Raw genomic sequence first — 14,473 nt, 5'->3', positions numbered from 1 at the left:
ACTAGATGAAATGCAAATCTCAAACTATAAGATATAAAGAATTTACGTTGTTTTAGAATTTATTTTGCAAAGCAAGTGGCGCTCTGCGCTGCAGGGGATCAGTCTCTTATACAAAGTACGTACTTGGTTGATCATTGACATCATTGGAGTAATCAGCGAACTCGAACTGGCCAGAGTTTTCGATGGTGACGTCAGCCGTCACATCCTTGTCCATGTAGTTGAACACCACAACTGGGATCGAGACGATTTCACCACGAATCACTGAGTAGGGCAGGTCTAGCGAGACGAAGAATGGCCGGAATACACGCATCTGCAATCCAACACAAAATTCAAAAATAGTTCACAGTTATAGAAGAAATTAAATAGGATAATCCGATTATGCATTAGTGAAAGGTAACAAAAAACAGCACCGAAGACAAATGAATGGATAGATGGATAATACTGGACGAATAAATGGATAATACTGAATATAACTTTTATAATTCAATTGAATTCCTATGAGTAGTAACGAAACTTGGAAGAAATATATTGGTCAAGGTTTGATCGACCTTTATGCAACTTGGCAAAACAATGGAGATAACATGAAAACGTTCAAATAAAATTATGCTCGTTGTTGACTCATCATCCTGTCAAATTCAAGAAGAAGAAATATCTTGTTTTCATTCTGCCAGTTCTAAAACATATATGAAAGCTTTGCTGAATTAACGAAATGATAAAGATGTTCTAAAAACATTGGAATTATTGGATGCTAAGCTGCCAATTTTTTGCGAATGATGCCAACATAAGCTTCAGCTAGTGCGTGGTTAATGAAATGAGATATTCAAACGACCATGCCCCGTGTGGAATTCGAGTCCACAACCAGGGAGCGATAGCAGACCCTGGCGGGTAGGTATTATAATTTAAGAATGGGGAAAAAATGGTAGCCTTAGGTATACCATAATAATAGGTAGTATAATGGTAGCCTTGAACAGTGACGTACAAGGAATGTCCCACTTACCTTTCTTGGTGTCTCAATGAGTCCCAAGCCATGAATGGAGTCCACAGAGAACGCAGAGATCACCCAGGATGTGATGGTGTCAGGGACAGTCTTGTGCAATTGAGCTTTGCCATCAAACCTGCAATCGAGAATCACACAATTTTTTAAGAATTGCGAATCTTTGTGATTCTTGAAGATTGGAATGAGTACTTAGACATCCTTATATGTACTTAGACAGTATTTATATGTTTGGACAACAATAAATGAAAATTTGCTTTGAATTAGATTGAGAAATTATAGCAACTACTAGTATTGTTTCTTTAATTTACTGTAGTTAAGTGGATATAAAGACATAAATATACCAATATTGTATGTAGTAGTGGAGAGGAAAAAATAAATATCAATGACATAATGAAGGACAAAGTTACCTCTACTGAGTACTGAGTAATATGTTCGCCAATGAAATGAAATGGAGAATAGATTAAAGAAGATGAAGATATAGAAAATATCGAAGAACCGTTAAATGTACATTAATAAAGAAATATCTTTATGTATCCATTAAAATACATAGATAGATAAATAAGAGGTGTTCACGGAATTTTGATTTTGAAGAGTTCAAAGATGGTTGTCCACTAAGAAGTTTCAATATAGAGTTGCCAATATTGCATGTCACTTTCTGCAAATAAGTGAACTGATGTACAGTAACATATTATATGTTACCAAAATTGAAAAATAAAAATGATGGTCCAAAATTTGTGAATCCCCTATTCATTGCATGCAACAAAACACCAATAAACCAGCAGGTCATATTTCAACCCAATTACACTCAAATCGAGGCACAACTATTCACCATCATTGCCATTACCACCATGAACTCTATTTTTTGGCGGTCAGATTGTAGAGAGTTGCAGTTTGATTATATTGGCAATATGGCGGAACTATGAGCTGAAACTATTTTCTGGATATGTAGTAACTTATTTAAGGTAATGATAGCTCCTTGCAGAGTACTGTAACACCAGAAGTCATATGGAAAATTCTTACAAGCTAAGAAAGAACCCTGAAGCAAATTTATCCTTGAACCGAAAAATCACTAGTTTTATGAATATAGTACCGTACCTCCACCAAAGAGTTGCCAGCTACACAACAGCATTTCTGTCATTTTCTGCTGCTCGAGAAAGTCATAAGAAAGTTTCAACGAGTAAAAAAGATAAAAAATTAAAATAAATCATTCGCTACTCAATAAATATCATGATAAGATAAATTCAAGACATCACTTTCCTTCAATTCAAGCTATAGTTTCGAATCTGTTGTTTTTTATGCTCCAGATAGATTTTTCTTAATTGAAACTGATTTCTTCGATGCATATTTGTAAAAGAATTTTTTTTTTAAATATATGTTATTAATAATCCATTTGTTAGGATCATCTCAGCATTGGAAAACAAAATTAATTAAATATCAGATTAATTGATAACTGATAAACAAGTACACCTTTATTTTCAACAACTCATAAGCATTCAGAAAATTATGAAAGCCTTTATAAAGCTTACAATCAATTTTCCATATATTCCGTTGAATAAATACTAGCCTACATCACACAGCGGACGAAGTAGAAGACATTCAATTTTCAGAGAAAATATATTAAACTATTCTACTATATATTTCCATATAAATGTTGCTTATATGAGGTAGCAAATCCTGTAATTTGTGATTTATGCAATCCACAAAGAACCTCTTTACTTCATTGCTTTGTAGTAGTAGTAGTTGTGATATCAATCCTATTATATTAAGCTAGCAATTTCTGTATATTTGTTTATATTTTTAAATCTGGTTATTTTATATTTGATTATTTATGTTCAACGGATCTCGAAAACGGCTCAAACGATTTTCACGAAATTTGGAACATAGTAGGTTTATGATATAAAAATTCGATTGCACTAGGTCTCATCCTTGGGAAAACTCACTGAACGACATTAAAAGGATAATTCATCCTTGGCTGAAACAGTTGAGACTTTCGTCGTCTGTGGATAGTAAAAAGTGAGCGAGTGATTCTGAGGAAAACAAAATATCGCAACCCCGAAATTCATAAGCTGACATATAGCCAGCTGTAAAATATAAACACGATCATTTTAGAGATTTGTGTTCTGTTTATCAATAAATAAAAATAACGAGCGAAGCTCGGTGCTTCGATATTGTTTGTGAATTAGAATGCAATATTCTGTGAAATTTATTAAGAAAGTCAATGGGAGTCATCTCTAATTGAGAAACATAGGCTTCTTTATCTTAAATTAAGTAGAGTGATGCTCTGCTTGAACATGCCTTGAGTAGCCTATAGTTCCCAATCAATGCATTCAATCAATGCATTCAATCAATATTCGGTGAAGGATACTCACACAACTAAAATCAGTAAAACGTTAGATTCACTTCAAACTGTCCGCTTTCGTTATAGCATCAATAACATTGAATAACAAAGATGCTTTCCATTCAAATAATGCTGACATTTTGGAGTGAATCTGACAATAGCGAGAACAGAAAGCGCGAAAGAAGTGAGTGTGGAGTGCATACCCAGAGGAAAGATTAGCGAAGAGCCAAGTGTCGGCAATGTCATGCTGGAGGTGGACGCGAGGGTGTCTCCAGACGGGCGAAGGGAAGCGGGAGAAGGCATAGGGTCCCGCCAGGGGCGGACGCAGTTTGGGCCGGTAGGTGAGCGCCGGACCAAGGTCTGCCTTCAGCCAGGGGGTGCCCGGCTCGGGCTCCCGCCTCCCGAAGATCGCTCGGTTGCCGCCTATTCTGGACGATGACGCTGTGCCACACCATTACCTCTTTTATTCAACGCTAATGTACAGTACACCACGCCACAGTAATAAAGTACTAACAGTAACACTACAGTACAGTACACCACAAATTTGAACTACAACGTTTCCAATTGTATTTTAGGAATGACCAATGATTCTGAATAAGTCATTTTTATTTGAGGAAATTAATAAGATGATCCTTTAAAATTGAGAAGTCGTCGATTATAATACTGTTAATAAGAAGTTTGACTAAAAATTGAAAAGATAATGGATGATTGATTCTACAAACTCATTTTACTCAAAATATGCTCCTAACATTGTAGTTGTTCATTTTACAAGGCTAAGATGGTGCAGTTTCGACTATTTTCAACTGAGATCTTCTGATTCAAGTTAAGTTACATTTAAAAAAAAATCTCAAATAAAATGCACTATTCTCAAATAAAATACACTACCGTATTCTCAATAACATTTATTTATGTGTGAAATTAATACAATTAACAATTCTCATTTATATGATGTTTCCAACTGCAAGTGGATATTGTCAAATAAAATTTATATTTTCTCTAATGGCATTCCTCAGATACAATTGGATAAGATGCAGTCAGTTCCCAACACCAAAAATGTAGAATGAACAGATTGGTGACCAAAACCAGTTTTAGTGACCATGTTATCATTTAGTAGAACTGAGCGAAGCAAGTGGCAAAAGCTTGATAGTGATGATTATTATACAGAACTCATGTTTAGTAGGAATGAAACCATGTCTCCTTACATGCAGTATTTACAGTATTCATGCTCTAATTTTAGTATTGTAAAATATCACCAAAAACGTATATCCATGTAGAATATACAAAAAAATACAGAAATATTCACCTACATTAATTTCAAACCTACTTTACTTACAATGGCTACCGTTATTAAATCAATTGATAAAGAAATTAATCATCCACAGAATACTAACTACAAATTAGAAGTCACGGATATTTATTGTCAATGACGTTCAATGACGATGAAGGAATGTCATTTCCAAGTAACAAATTAAAAAAAAACGCAAAAATAGAGCGCATTTACTTGGTTCTATGTACTGACACGAATTCAAATTACAATCACTAATAGCTGTCACTATCACTGATGTTGATTGACATAAAATAGATGATGTCCAACAAATCTTAATCATGATTAGGATCGGTTCCACAGTCGAAGTTCAAACAAAATTTCAACAGTTGGTGCATTATATCAAGCTAAGTTTCCGTTTATTGTGATGGATTTTGAGGTTCAACCGCCAACTGTTTTGATCGAGTTTACACTTAAATTGTGCAACCGGCCCTTGAAGACTATAGATCAAGTACTTAATTGAATACTACAATTACCCAGTTTCTAGCAACTCCCAGATCCAAGTTTCGGGGAACTTTGATCTGATGCGCACGCTTTCTGATGGATTCGAACCCGGAGCTCCGGCCTGGGCAATCGACGAGATCGGCGCCAGATTCTCAGCAGAGAACAGATCGTCCTCAGCTATGTTCGACCTGAAGTAAACTGCACACCAGCACCCATAACAATATATTATATTAATCCACGCAAACATTCCATTTAACTTTTATTAATGCATGAAATGAATCACTATTTCACAGGTAAAGCTATATTAATCTGATAAGATGACAAATTAACAGTTAAGCCTATAATTCCATTAGAAGTTCTAATAGAGAACTCCAATTAAGAACCGTAACTGATAAACAATGAGAAACTGTTATCAATGAACCTATTCAATTCAAGTAATATTGTTATAATGTACACTGCAAAAATATTTTATTTTGAAAAGAAATGGATGGTAATGTTATCATTCTATTAGAACTGTTATGTGTTACTATCAACGGATTAACAATAGAGAACTGTTATGAATGATATGTTATTTGAATCTCTCTAATATTTGCCCTTTAGTTTGTTATCTATTTCAATAATAATATTGTAAAAACCAAAATATTAATAAATTTTAAACCGAAACCGGTCTTTCTAAGTATCAATAAATCTGTGGTTTTTTTGACAATTTCTTAGTATTTTTCATTCAATATTAATAAATGATTATATGAAAAATGAACGGTTAGCATTCTATTATAACTGTTAATATCAATGAGTTGAGAATAAAACCAGTTATAACATAATAAACTGTTATTTGAAACATAATCACTAATCACTATAGTACTCTGAAAATATTTGTCATGATGAGAAATGAACAGTTGTAATTCTATTTAAATAATAAAATAAATTGAATGATGAATGAAAAACTATTAGCAATGAATTTTTTACTTCTAATTGAAACTTTTACCATAATAAAGTACACTGGAGATGTTTTTGTCAAGATATTCGATGATACTTCGAATCAAACATTTCCAATCTGTAACTCTTTATTAAAACTAGGCTATAATTTTCATCAGTCGAAATCATAGTCTGTATAGATTCATTTCGAAATATTCAGTAATTGAAGGTATTTCAATAGCTGTGATAAACTTTAAACATGTTGTGATAAAATAATTAAAAAAAGGGTACTGAGATTTTTATTTATATTTTAATATTTTATTAGAGGCATTTAGTTTCTACGTGAACCATTATTAGACACCCTTCAGTCGCAAGAATCTAGGAAATAACAACATTTCCTTTGATGATTATAATACGGCAGATAATTTATTATATTATTACTTATTAGTTATAGTCAATCATATTGAATGTTATGTAAGAACGTGTGCGCTGTTATATGTGTTATGTGCAAATAGTTTACAGATAATAAACTATAATTTATTAATATTTAAATCAACTGTTACTGTTATTTAAGACATCAAGTTTAATAATTATAATGCCAAGAATATTATTTGTGTCAACATTGTTAATATTTGAGATTTTATGCATAATTCAGAACAAAATGCAATATTGTAATAATATAAGGATTTGCCACGTCTTTAACCAATCACAAATGAATTAATAATTGAGAATGATATGAATTATTTTATGATGATGATAAGTGAAATGATTGATAATTTAAATTGAATAATTAACCATTGAATGAATGTACAATGAATGATAATGTTAGAGAACAATAAATAATTAAATTATAAGATTAGTATGTGGATCAGCCAAGTGCCTGATTTTGAACGATGTTTTAGACGTGATATGGGATCGTGTGAATAGATAATAATAATGCAAAATATATATTATAGATATCTCTGGTAATTTGATAGTTCGTTGATTTTTTTTTGTTTATGGTGTTTATAATAGGGTTGATTTTTATCATATTGTCTGCTTAATTCGATTATTAAGTTTAAAAACTATATGAAGCTTTTCAACTTTATACATGTTTACTTTGTAAATGACTCATGTGAACTTTATACATAGCGTACTTTATTGCGCTATGGAAAAAGTGTTGGTGGTTGGTGATTTTATGAGATGAACAAAGGGTTCCATGCCTACGAACAGTGGGATTCGAACCCACGACCAAGTAGCGCTAGCAGACTGAAAGGTGCAAGGCCTTAGTCGGCTCGGCTATCCTGGCTGGCTAAATCATTACCGTATTAAAAAAAATAGGCGTGGCACAAAATTAAATTTATTTGGGTGAGTTTTGTGTTTCTTTCAACCTAAAAATGTAAACACAAGTATAAAAAACAAATAACTGTAGAAAAGATCCATAACTAAGCATTATCCTATACTGTTTCTATAATTTTGTATTTATTGTTCAAAATATAAGACCATGTTTTCAATTTCAATTTACTTTTATGAGAGTTCAAATTGATAAAGGGATCTATGATATAGGAGGAAGGCTATCACAAGGAAATATTGAAATCACGCAGTTCGGCTTACTATGCCTACCCACGTCTAGTATAAGGGAGCCTTTTACCTGATTTATAATTACAAGAAATATTAGGCCTATAATCTTTCACAAGACTGATTCAAAAATGAATGATTTAAATTGGAGAATATTAGTCAAAGTGAGTTTTACGACAAGCTTGAAGAGTGTTGGTTAGGGAATATTCTTATGTGATACGGTACTGAATAATGATTTCCATGATTATGACACGTGACAATAAAACGAAACCCAGCTTTGTTTGAACGTTTTCAATGAATCAGACGAGATCAATGAGATAAATGAACCAGATGAAAAGTGTATGATGCATTAGAATGCTAGTTGCTAAGCGAAGCTTCTTCTTTCACTAGTTATTCAAATCGTTAAATCATTAATATTTATTTTGTCAAATCAATACTGAATAAAACTACAAAATAACCTTGACTGCACCAGTATTAACAATTCTATGCACTTGAAATATACAGAAAATATATTATTCATTTGATTTCTATTATCATGGTTTCTATTAAATGTTAGTAAAACAAAATCTACAATCTTCTACATAAGTTCAAATCTACCATTATTTCAACTCCTAGTAGAATATTGTTAATGATGGAGAATAGATCAGAATAATGTACATATTTGTTTGGTAATTTATACTACATTCTTCAATAATTATTAGGCTATAAGGTTGATAAGTGAAAATAGTTGATCTATAATGTAATTTTTCAATTGCTATGTACAATTTATAAGACTGATTGAAATTAATTTAGAAATAATGATGATTCAAATGAAATATGAAAAAATAGACAAATTTAACTTGCATTATGAAATTACGCCGTATAAACATGGAAATCCATTTATTAAATTCTAACAAAACTTGCAACAATAAATTTGATAGTATTCGAATAAATATTTTTTGATTTGAATGATTTCTTTATTTAATATATTGTGATATTTGAGAAATATGAAATGCATTTAATAACAGAGTCATTTTCATTTCATAAAACAGACCTGAAAAATTTCATAAAACTGCCTAAAAAAAGCAGTCGTTAGGTCATGTCAGAGGCCCTGAAATTGATCAGTTGCGACTTGAAAACTCTGACACCAGACCTGAGCCAGCCAGGTCACTCGATATTATTATTATTATTCTTATAAAACAGACAATACATATATCAACGTAAAATTGGTCATTTTTTCAGAAATAACTTTGTAGTAATAATGTTGTAAATGTGCAGCACTTGTAATATTCAAGGACATTTTGCTGAAATATTAATTTAGATGTAGCATATTGACAATTTACTTACCACCAGGATGATACTCATGTACATAAGCATTTGTCATGATGATAGCTCCAGATTTCTGCAACACAATAAAAAATTAAAGTAAAGGAAATTATCTACAGAAAATTCGTGAATAATTATTGCCAAAATATAAAAAACATGGTGGAACAAATATATTGCAGTATATAAAATGGAACAAATATTATATCATGTTCTATCTGTGTTGTGGTGAGTGAGATATAATAGTAGAAGTTATCCGTATTTAATTGGAAAACTTGAAATTGCCACGTTCATTATTTAGTTTATCAAAATAACCATGAATATGAGAAGTAATCTGGTTGTATGACAATATATCAATCACGGTTCATAAGAGTATTTCAAGTCTTTTAACTCAATGATATTCAGTTAAAATAGGTCTTGATGAATAATAATATGTAAGAAAGTAGCAATTTACCAAAAAGACAAAGTTTTGAAATTGTAAAAAAGTATTTTACCTCAAACGCTTCCTCAGCAGTGAACGTTCCAGGCCACCAGGACATTGGTCCTCTCTCTTTAGCTTCCTTCATGAATGGCAAGAACTTCATCATTTCTCCATTATCGTAAGAATAGAGCTCGTTCAATACATCATCCTGAAAAATGATCATAAAAGTTAGTAGAAAAATGAAAACGATACACTTGTAAAGATCAGTATTCGAATACAAAAATATAATGTAATCTTGTTATGAATTCTACTGAGAAGGAAAGAGTCCAAACTTAAGGAACTGTGCCGTTTCCCGGGAAAACCCTATAAAAAGTTGACAGAAACAGTATTGGAATGCGTTAACAGACTCACAAAATATTTATATTATGAATGAGTTATCACTATTAGTAGTAGTTGAACTAGTGAATATGAATAGCTTTAATAGGTACTTACTTGGCTGATATCATTCCCTTTCTTGAGCAGCAAAACACTCTGGTCTATGCCGAGTACTCCAATGTAAGAGTTGGGCTTCGACTGCACTTTCAGTTCAATGTTCGATCCTGGCTGAGTTTCTTCCACGCCTGCGTCAATATCAACCTGATGCCCGACAAAAATTATATCACAGATTGAATTAATTCATATAAATTAAAATCTACAAAATCACAATAGAAATCGAACTAAGTCATGTGATTCTCACACTAAAGATATTCTAATATTGGCCAAAACAGGCAGTTTATCTCTAATAACAGTGTTTTGTAGGTAACTAGGGACCGGTTACACATTGATTTAATATCTAATATTGAATAGTTGACAAGAAAAATACAAATGGCCCAATGCAGTATGTACCGTATTCATGATTATTGATGAGTTTAGTACCAGTTTTATTTCAGTTTTTACTTCCAAGTACCGATCACTTTAGTGATACTTTTCCATTCAGAGATTTTCATCAATAGAAGGTTTCAGGTGTAAAATGGAACTATATATGTGAAACACATATTGATATTGATATTATGGAACTTCTCTATGAGAGAGAGAGAGAGAGAATTTCTAATATGGTAAATTTCACTTTATTCAGAGTACTTTAACTACCAAGGTTAGGTAGTGTATAGGTTAGCTAATATACCAAGCTGGTAGTATACTTATACTACCAAATACTTCTATTTTAACTATCCATGTTGAAACTAACACAGTTGAAGATGAAACACAGATTAAAATGAAACCTTGGTTCTGTAAATTGAAGTAATCAATAAAGTTGAATTGAGTTTTGCAATCAATCTTCTCAGTTTAAGGTTTGTGTGGCAGAAAGACCCTAGAGTCCTAACTCCGCCCTTAATAAAGGCAATTATTCAATTCTCAGTTGTGGAGTACAATAGATTCACTCAATAATCTCTTTAACTATAGTTTCAACTATAAGTCATTGATAAGAATTTTTCAATGCCATTAATTGAAAATAACAGCTGCAAGTGGGGAATGAGTTATTTAATTATTCATTTAATGACAATAATTAATTAAAAAATTGAATTTACTCACAAAGTTCTGGAATATTCCGTTGAGTTCGATGTCGAGCGCGTCAGCGACCACTTCGCCGTCATCCCTGACGTACTGCACGATGAGGTGAGCGACAGGAGCCATCGCGTAGGTGGCCAGGAAGCGCAGACTGACTGTCTTCTGGTTGAGCGACACCGACACGGTTCCCGCCGTGATCACGTCGCCGCGACCGAACACCTCGTACGTGATGTACTTCAGGCCGGCCGTCGAGTTCACTTCGATCTCGATGTCTTGGTTCACCTGGCAATTATCAATTCATAGATTTGTTCATCTACTTCCACAGATCATTCTACAGAGGACAAACTAGAATCTCTTATATTACATGAAAGTTTAAAAAGGAATAATATTCTATATATCACTGAGATCATTCTTAGTGAATAAGTTAATTGAAATTTATTTGCCAAATAGCTTTACAAGCATCTCTACAATCAAAAAAAAAATCTGGTGTGGTACACTCACACAACTTTCCTTGCTCATTGAACTAGGAGCCTCATTCTTAAACGACAATAATTTAGAGAAATAACATAATGATGATTGGCGGCAACATAATTATTTGAAACTACGATCAGACTACTGTATATGTGTGTATATAATTGTTTCCAGAGTACTTTTTCCTTTGTGTAAATTGTGAAATCCGATGATTTTTTAAAAGTCGTCAAAACAGCTGTTCTACAGATGAAATATCTCGACTATGTGTTATTTTTATAGACTGCTCTACCTACCTACCTCATGCACGAGGAGGTTACAAAGTTCATTTCTCAAGGATGGGGTGAACCCCCCATTAGTTTCCCAGAAAGGAGACTCATGCCAGTTGATGGAGCTGATAAATAACTATACAGAGTATGAATTTGAAATAAATCAGTCGAGTAATTTTTGAGAAATCGTGAAAAACATGGTTTTTCAGTAATTATCCGCCATTCTTCTCGAGAATATTACGCAGCTCCTGCAACTTTTCTAGAAATGAGATTCATGACAGTTGATAGGACTTATAAATAGCTATCCATGGTATAAATTTGAAGAAAATCGTTGAAGCCGTTTTCGAGAAAACCGTGAAAAACATGGATTTTTAGTAATAATCCGCCATTTTTCTCGAGAATATTACGCAGCTCCTGCAATTTTCCCAGAAATGAGACTCAGGTCAGATGATAGGACTTATAAATAGCTATCCATGGTATAAATTTAAAGAAAATCGTTAGAGCCGGTTTTGAGAAAATCGTGAAAAACATGGTTTTTTAGTAATTATCCGCCATTTTTTCCGCCATCTTGAATTGAATTTTATTGAATTTCTTATTGTCGGGTCCTCATGGTATAAGGACCTTAAGTTTAAAATTTCAAGTCAATCGGTTAATTAGGAATGGAGTTATCGTGTTCACAGACATACACACACACACACACACACACACACACACATACACACACACACACACACACACACAGACCAACACCCAAAAATCATGTTTTTGGACTCAGGGGACCTTGAAACGTATAGAAAACTTGAAATTGGGGTACCTTAATTTTTTTTGGAAAGCAATACTTTCCTTACCTATGGTAGTAGGGCAAGGAAAGTAATAATAACAGTAATAAAGTTAACAGGAGTAAAAAAATTTAGAAGTATACAGTACAATAAAATTAACAAGATTATGTGATAATATTAAGCAAAGTTATAATAAAATTTTGGTTCTACTGGCAAAAGTAACACTTGAACGCCAGTAGTGAGTTCAATTAAAAAGTAATTATATAATATTATGTACATGTACAAGAACAAAAGTGTAGACTACTAGTTGAAAGAGTTGAGTTGTGATTAAACAAAATTAACAGAAATAGAAACACAATGTGATGTTGTGAACATTTTGTTGAACCTGATTAACGAGGAGACTTTAAAACACGTAAGAAGGTAAATCGTAAACAAACATTTTTTCCTTATACCATTACGGTACCTAACTTGTTAACTCTAGAGAATAAGATTTTCATTCTTGTATGACTGAAACACATTTTCTAATTATACAAACTGTTGCATTTGAAAAGCGATGGATATAATAAGCCATAAGTTGAATGTATAGTATTAGTAGTTTGAAATTTCCTTCTCTACATCGGGATAGAAAACAATCACAGATATTACAGGGAAAACACTTACCATTGGTTTTTCAGTTTTGACAACAGCCTGAATGAAACTGTTGCTTGGAGAAACGGCAGCGGTGACCATTGAAAACCACTCCTTCAAGTCAAGATATTCGGCCTGAAAAAACCATCAATGATAGAACATCAATTTAAAATACAATGGTTTACTGATTTATAACCCAAACTTATTTTACCTAAAATTATTATAACCCTATTTAATGAGGCACATTAAGATATCACTTCATATTCGAAACGGAGAACAAATAATTCATTCTAATCTAAATACATTTAGATTAGACAACGAAGAATTTCTACATATGAGTCAGTAATTTGTATGATTCAAAGTGAATTTTCCTCTAATTTTATAGCATTAACTTACACTGGAAACAAATTATTTCAGGTAGAAAACTAAATAAAAGAAATGTTTTGGACGATTGCTTCTAGGGTTCCCTTAAGAAGGTTGTTTGGCGAGTGTGTGGTTTTATATTTTCTGAATATTGTGAATAATAACGTATTTGCTTTTTTGAATAATGAAGAAAATAGTGACCTCAATGCCGAGAGTGGTGACGTTGTGCAAAGGCGGGTAGTAGACAAGTTCGATGAGTCCGTTGCTGTCGAGCATGTGGTTGGTTTTGTTGAACTCGTCGCTGTTGTAAGAGTAGCCCTGAGCCACTTTGACAGGGTTTGTTCTGTCGGTCACCGGGATGCCATCGTGAGTGGAAACCTTCATCTGAAAATTTTAGAAATTAATAAATTAGTATCATCAATTTATTTTCAAAATACAGTATTTTGGTATTAACGTTTTGGTGAGGGCTACTCTGATTTATCAGGAAATAAAAAATCCAAGTACCCTTATTATAAAAAGGTTTTAATAAAGGGTACTATACTTGGATTTTTTATTTCCAGATAGTATTTCGATAATATAGGTAGGCACTACAGGTAATACCATGATATCCACGGAATATCACCACACTTTCTATGTTTATTTATTATAAAAGGACTCAGTCTGCAATCCCATTTTTAGTAGTTTAGGTCAATAATATATTTCTCATTAGCAAATAATGTGCTACATTGTAATAAAAAATATTAGGGAAAAACACTTGTATCTAGCATCAACATAACTTAGATAGTTAGATTTATCTACCTACCTACCTTTGCATTGCAATAACACAACATAGTAAGTTGAATTGAGTATGGAGCTTTTGACTATGTGAAAAATTATAATATGATAAAAATTGAAATACTGTTTCAATTCATATGAATTGTAATATTACATTTTTTCTCACATTTGAATCGAATCTTCAATTCGAGATATATGGAACTTTATAGTAAATATCAGAGTCATCAATAGACGAACAAACTTTTTGACGGAGAATTTATTATCGTAAATGTTTGTTGCATTGTTCCATGGTGTCACCGAGGCAGGGTTAACAAAATTACTAGATAAATGGTTTATTTAAATCGAGATAT

General features: G+C 32.5%; 1 protein-coding gene across 4 annotated transcripts in view; it reads right to left on the bottom strand.

Moving 5' to 3' along the window:
- The window catches only part of LOC111049737 (CD109 antigen), an 83,040-nt gene that overhangs the window by 16,598 nt on the left and 51,969 nt on the right, over positions 1-14,473 (bottom strand). For 3 of the 4 annotated variants that reach the window (XM_039423591.1, XM_039423589.1, XM_039423590.1), the window contains 9 exons: positions 13,551-13,733; positions 13,020-13,121; positions 10,868-11,125; positions 9,791-9,934; positions 9,372-9,506; positions 8,902-8,956; positions 3,539-3,776; positions 998-1,115; positions 124-310 (listed from right to left, as the gene is read on the bottom strand). In XM_039423591.1, coding sequence (XP_039279525.1) covers positions 124-310; positions 998-1,115; positions 3,539-3,776; positions 8,902-8,956; positions 9,372-9,506; positions 9,791-9,934; positions 10,868-11,125; positions 13,020-13,121; positions 13,551-13,733 — 1,420 coding nt within the window. Of the gene's footprint in view, positions 1-123; positions 311-997; positions 1,116-3,538; positions 3,777-5,135; positions 5,302-8,901; positions 8,957-9,371; positions 9,507-9,790; positions 9,935-10,867; positions 11,126-13,019; positions 13,122-13,550; positions 13,734-14,473 lie in introns of all 4 variants that reach the window. The other variant, XM_039423592.1, reaches the window with a different exon arrangement.

This window comes from Nilaparvata lugens, chromosome 3 (genome assembly GCF_014356525.2).
Source record: "Nilaparvata lugens isolate BPH chromosome 3, ASM1435652v1, whole genome shotgun sequence".
In the NCBI taxonomy this organism is placed as follows: Eukaryota; Metazoa; Arthropoda; class Insecta; order Hemiptera; family Delphacidae; genus Nilaparvata; species Nilaparvata lugens.
This window is presented reverse-complemented; position numbering and strand designations above follow the sequence as displayed.